This window comes from Mustelus asterias, unplaced genomic scaffold (genome assembly GCF_964213995.1).
Source record: "Mustelus asterias unplaced genomic scaffold, sMusAst1.hap1.1 HAP1_SCAFFOLD_1913, whole genome shotgun sequence".
NCBI lineage: Eukaryota > Metazoa > Chordata > Chondrichthyes > Carcharhiniformes > Triakidae > Mustelus > Mustelus asterias.
In genome coordinates, this window is record NW_027591858.1 from 60,955 (window position 1) to 66,954 (window position 6,000).

The 6,000-nt window shown below is 53.7% G+C and overlaps 1 protein-coding gene across 1 annotated transcript in view; it reads left to right on the top strand.

Moving 5' to 3' along the window:
• LOC144488994 (plexin-A1-like) overlaps positions 1-3,246 on the top strand; it is a gene marked incomplete at both ends in the record, with an annotated part of 58,725 nt that extends 55,479 nt beyond the window's left edge. The window contains one exon of the mRNA XM_078206952.1: positions 3,132-3,246. Within this exon, the coding sequence (XP_078063078.1) occupies positions 3,132-3,246 (115 nt within the window). The remainder of the gene's footprint in view (positions 1-3,131) is intronic.
• Positions 3,247-6,000: the final 2,754 nt, after the last annotated feature.

Sequence of the window (6,000 nt, forward strand, 5' to 3'; positions counted from 1 at the left end):
GGAAAAAGGACAAATTGACCCTGCACTGTGTGAGAAATAGTTGCTTGTGCGCGCAATGTGCGCTGTACAAGTGAAGTCCTGGCAAAGATGTCCCTCTAATCAGCTCCCATCTGTTTCCTGCCTGGCCTTGTGTCGCAATTCTGAATCTTTTCACATCTCGGAGTCCTCGGACCCGACTCTGCCCCCTGTCCCTCCCCCAGCCTGCTGCCATGCCAACCAGCGACGCAGCGATTACCCCACCCCTTCCCAGCATTACCCCCCTCCCCCCCCCCCCCACACGGTGCCCTCTTTTGCCCACTCCTCCACTGGTGATTCCCCCCCCCCCCGCCAACAAATAGCCACCAGAAAGGGGGATGTTGCGAAGGTGGCCCTATGCCAATCCCCCCTCCTCATGCCCGCTCGCCCTTGTCCACTCTGCCCATTCTGCGCCGCCCTGTACACCTGCGCTGCTCCTTTGACCCAGTTCCTTCAGGACAGGACAGCTCATCTCTCTCTCTCTATCTCTGTCTCCTTTTCTCCCTCTCTCTCTATCTCTCAGTCTCCTTTTCTCCCTCTCTCTCTCTTGCCCTCCGTCTTTCTCCCGCCCCCTCATTCCCACCCTCTCTCTTTTTCTCTCTCTCTCTCCCGCTCTCTCCTGTCCCTCTCTCTCACACTCTCTTCCACCGCTCCCTTTCTACCTCTCCCTCTCTCACTCCCTCCTCCCTGCCTCAATTATTCCTGCTCTCTCTCCCCCATCTCTTTCTTTCCTCTCTCTCTCTCTTATCTGCCTCTATCACCCTTTCCCTCGGTCTCCCTTTCTCGCTCTGTCTCTCCTGCTCACACTCTCTCCCTCCCCCTTTCTCTCCCTGTCTGTTTCCCCTCCCCACCCCACACACTTCCTCCCTCTCTTCCCCTCCCTCTGTCTCCCACTCTTTCTCTCTCTCTGTCTCTCCCTCTCACACTCTCTCTCCCTCTACCCCTTGCTCTCACTCTCCCTCGCTCGCTCCCTCTCGCTCTGCCTCTCACTCTCTCTCCTTCCCCATCCCTCTGCCTCTCTCACTGTTTCCCGTGCTCCCTGTCTCTCACTCTCTCTCTCTCTCCTCTTTCTCTCTCTGTGTCTCTCCCTCTCACACTTTCTCTTTCTCTGTCTCTCTCACTCCTCCTTTCTTTCTGCCTCTGTCACTCTCTCTCCCTCTGTCCCTCGCTGTCACTCCCCTTCGTTTCTTGTCTTTCATACTTCCTCCCTCCATCTTTCTCTCTCCTCCCTTTCCCTCTGTCTCTCCCTCTCACATTCCCTCCCTCCCTCTTTCTCTCTCGCTCTCTCTCTCTCGCTGTTTCTCTTTCTCACATTCCCTTCCTCTTTCTCTCTCTCTCTTTTGCTGTTTCTCTCTCACTTTCTTTCTGTGTTCTGTGTCTCCCCCTCACACTCCCCCTTTCTCTCTCTCTCTCTCTCTTGCTCTCTATCTTTCTCATGACCTCCCCCCACCCCTGCCCCCTCCTTCCTCTGGGTAACCTATCCAATAGGAGGGGTGTTGGGACTGGGGTAGATGTCTCACTGAGGGGGCGGGGGAACACCTGCGTACGCTGGCGGGATCTGCTGGGACATCAGAGCCAGGACCCCAGGACGAGGGGACGGCTGCTGTTGTTCTTGAGCTGGGAGGGACGACTCTTTGTCCTGACTCTCGACAGAAAGGAAATGACTCTTTTTTTGTTCCCAGCACCTGATTCACACGCCAGTCCAAAGTCTGAGAGGCCACTGCCGAGACTGTCAGAGACTGTCAGACTGACCTTCTCTCCGCTCCGAGGGGTTCTAAACTGACAGCATAGACAACACCCACTCTGGGTAGGGCCCTGGGTGGAGTCCGTGTCCATTTGCACTCTCACCTTTCACCCCACAGGTCCTGCGGTCACCCTAAGCCCACCCAATGGACTGAATATCTTCGCACTGATCCCTGCATCTCTCTCTCTCTCACTCCCACTCTGTCTGTCACTCTGCCCCCCCCCCCCTCTCTGCCTTTCATTCTGTTTCACTCTGTCTCTTGCTCTGTCTCTCTCTCTCTTCATCTGTTACCCTCTCTCCGTTTCTCAATCTGTTTCCCTGTCTCACTCTGCCTCTCTCCCTCTGTTCCTCTCTCTGCCTCCCTATCTCCATCTCTCTCTCTCTCCCTCTATCTCTCATTTTCTTTCTCTCGTTCTCTCTCTGTCTCCCTCCCTCCCTCCTCCCCTCTCCCACTCTGCATCTCTCTCCCTCTCCATAATTCTCTCCATCTCACCATCTCATCACTCGCTCTCTCTCTCTCTCTGTCTCTCCCCTTTTCCCACTCTCTTTATCTCTCTGCCCTACATGTTCCGAACACTCTAGAGATCTTATCCCCATTTACACACGACATGCATCTGTATCTAACCCCGTGCTGTACCTGTCCTGGGAGTGTTTGATGGGGACACTGTAGAGGGAGCTTTACTCTGTATCTAACCCCGTGCTGTACCTGTCCTGGGAGTGTTTGTTGGGGACACTGTAAAGGGAGCTTTACTCTGTATCTAACCCCGTGCTGTATCTGTCCTGGGAGTGTTTGATGGGGACACTGTAGAGGGAGCTTTACTCTGTATCTAACCCCGTGCTGTACCTGTCCTGGGAGTGTTTGATGGGGACAGTGTGGAGGGAGCTTTACTCTGCATCTAACCCCGTGCTGTACCTGTCCTGGGAGTGTTTGATGGGGACAGTGTAGAGGGAGCTTTACTCTGTATCTAACCCCGTGCTGTACCTGTCCTGGGAGTGTTTGATGGGGACAGTGTAGAGGGAGCTTTACTCTGTACCTAACCCCGCGCTGTACCTGTCCTGGGAGTGTTTGATGGGGACAATGTGGAGGGAGCTTTACTCTGCATCTAACCCCGTGCTGTACCTGTCCTGGGAGTGTTTGATGGGGACAGTTTAGAGGGAGCTTCACTCTGTATCCAACCCCGTGCTGTACCTGTCCTGGGAGTGTTTGATGGGGACAGTGTAGAGGGAGCTTTAATCACTGTCTTTACTCACTTATCTCACTGTCAGTCTGGACTCCCTGGACTGCAGTCAGTTGGGTGTATATTATATTAAATCTGAGGGGTTGTTGTTGAATTCTGAGCTGTAATCCGCTCTCTCTCCCTCTCGCTGTTAGATGTCTGTCCTGTGTCGGAGGACCGTACCCTTGCCACTGGTGCAAATATCGTCACGTATGCACCCATGATGCAGGGGATTGCTCCTTCCAAGAGGGCCGAGTGAACATGACTGAGGTAAGGGGACCCTCATCAGGAGAGGGCCTGGCTTCATCTGAGGCCTATGCTTGTGTGAGTCTGGGCGTTTGTGTGTGTGTGCTGGTGTGAGTGTTCTGTATTTGTAAATGGCCTCAGGCTCACCAGTCTTCTTCCCGAACCGCCTCCTGCAGTTGAACAGCCAGCAGACATTGGTGCTGGCTCGCAGAGAAAGCAGAGGTCTGATAACCTGCAAGTACGGAAAGTGACCTTCCCTCCATCGTAAGGTCAGGAGTGGGGATGTTCGCTGCTGACTGCACAGTGTTCAGCACCATTCGCCACTCCTCAGATACTGAAGCAGCCCGTGTCCAAATGCAGCGAGACCCGGACAATATCCAGGCTCGGGCTGACAAGTGGTGAGTAACATTCACCCCACACAAGCACCAGGCAATGACCACCTCCAACAAGAGAGGATCCAACCATCTCCCCTTGACATTCAATGACATTCCCATCACTGAATCCCCCCCACTATCAACATCCTGGGGGGTTACCATTGAGCAGAAACTGAACTGGACCCAGCCATATAAATACTGTGGCTCCCAGAGCAGGTCAGAGGCTGGGAATCCTGCGGAGAGTAACTCACCTCCTGACTCCCCCCAATGCCTGTCCACCATCTACAAGGCACAAGTCAGGAGTGTGATGGAATACTCTCCCACTCGCCTGGATGAGCACGGCTCCGACAACACTCGAGAAGCTCGACACCATCCGGGACAAAGCAGCCCCCCCCCCCGCTCGATCGACATGCTAACCACCCACCCTCGACATTCACTCCCTCCACGATCGATGCACAGCGGCAGCAGTGTGTACCGTCTACAGGATGCACCGCAGCGACTCACCAAGGCTTCTTCGACAGCGCCGCCCAAACCTGCCACCTCTACCCTGTAGAGGACAAGGGCAGCAGACGCCATGGAAATTCCCCCCCTCTGACCACCCTCCCTACACACACACATACACATTTGCACACACACACCATTCTGACTTGGAAATATAGCGACCGTTCCTTCACTGTGACTGGGTCAAAATCCTGGAGCTCCCTCCCTAACAGCACTGTGGGTGTACCTACACCACACGGGACTGCAGCGGGTTCAAGATGGCGGCTCACCCAACACCTTCTCAAGGGGGAATTAGGGATGGGGGTAAATGCTGGGCCGGCCAGCCACGCTCACATTCCCGGGAATGAATAACTAGGAAAATCGGAGTGAGCGTTCAAAACAAGTGGAACCAAACTGAAGAAATGGCCAATTGTGTGAGGTCCAAAAATCCCCCTGACCTCCGGTCGACCTTGATAAGTAGTTTGAAGGCTGGGACATATGTTTTTTTTTTAATTGTTCATTGACGGGATGTGAGTGACATTGGCTTGGCCTAGCACTTAATACAGGAATACATTAATACATTCCTACCTCCCTCTGTCATCTCCAGGACATTGAATGGTTGAGAAACTTTCCGGTTTGGATGTCCAGCTCATGTTAAACAGCAGGCAAACCCCTGACCTTCGACAGAGTGACAGAGAGCGCAGAAACAGGCCTACAGGCCCAAGCAGGCCCCACCAGCATTTAGGCCTCACTTTGAACCTCCCCATGACTTTCCTCATCTGCCTCTATCATCGTAACCCTTCTATTTGATTGTTCCTCATTTTTATCCAGCTTTCCCTGTCCCCTCTCAACCAGGCCATTCGGCCCCGCACTCACCAGCCTCCTCCCACACCCCCCACTTCATCCCCCCTCTCCCATATCCTTCTATTCCTCTCTCCCTGGTGTGTTTATCCAGCTTCCCCGCTTAAACACATCGACACGATTCACCTCAACCACTCGCTGTGGGAGCGACTTCCACACTCTCCCCACTCTCTGGGGAAAGACCTTTCACCTCAATTCCACCCCCGCCCCCCGATTGGATTTATTAGTGACCGTCTTAGGTTGACATCTTCTTGTTCTGCTCCTTCCTCATGAGAGGAAACATTCCCTCCATTTCCACTCAATCCAAACTTATCATCCACTTAAAGACCTCCAGAGGCCCCGGCCTGTCCAAACCTTTCCTGATTGTGAACCCACACACTGCTGGCATCCTCCTTGTCGATCTCCGCACCCTCTGCAGTGTCTGGATATCCTGTTTGGACCATGGAGACCGGAACTGCTCGCAGTGTGGATCTAACCGAGACTCGAGACAGGGGCGGCACGGTGGCACAGCAGTTAGCACTGCTGCCTCACAGAGCCAGAGACCAGGTTTAATTCTGGCCACAGGTCACTGTCTGTGCAGAGTCTGCACGTTCTCCCCGTATCTGTGTGGGTTTCCTCCAGGTGCTCCGGTTTCCTCTCTCACTGTAAAGATGCGCAGGTTAGGTTGATTGGCCATGCTAAAATTGCCCCTTAGAGTCCTGAGATGTGTAGGTTAGAGGGATTAGTGGGTAAAATATGTAGGGATATGGGGGTAGGGCCTGGGTGGGATTGTGGTCGGTGCAGACTCGATGGGCCGAAGGGCCTCTTTCTGCACTGTAGGGTATCTATCTAACCCTCAGTGTCCAAAGATGTGTAGGTTAAGGGGATTGGCCATGCTAAATTGCCCCTTAGTAGAATCCCTACAGTGCAGAAGGAGGCCATTCGACCCATCGAGTCTGCAGCAACCACAATCCCACTCAGGCCCTATTGCCCCTTAGTGTCCAAAGACGGGCACAGTAAGAAGTCTCACAACACCAGGTTAAAATCCAACAGGTTTATTTGGTAGCACGAGCTTTTGGAGCGC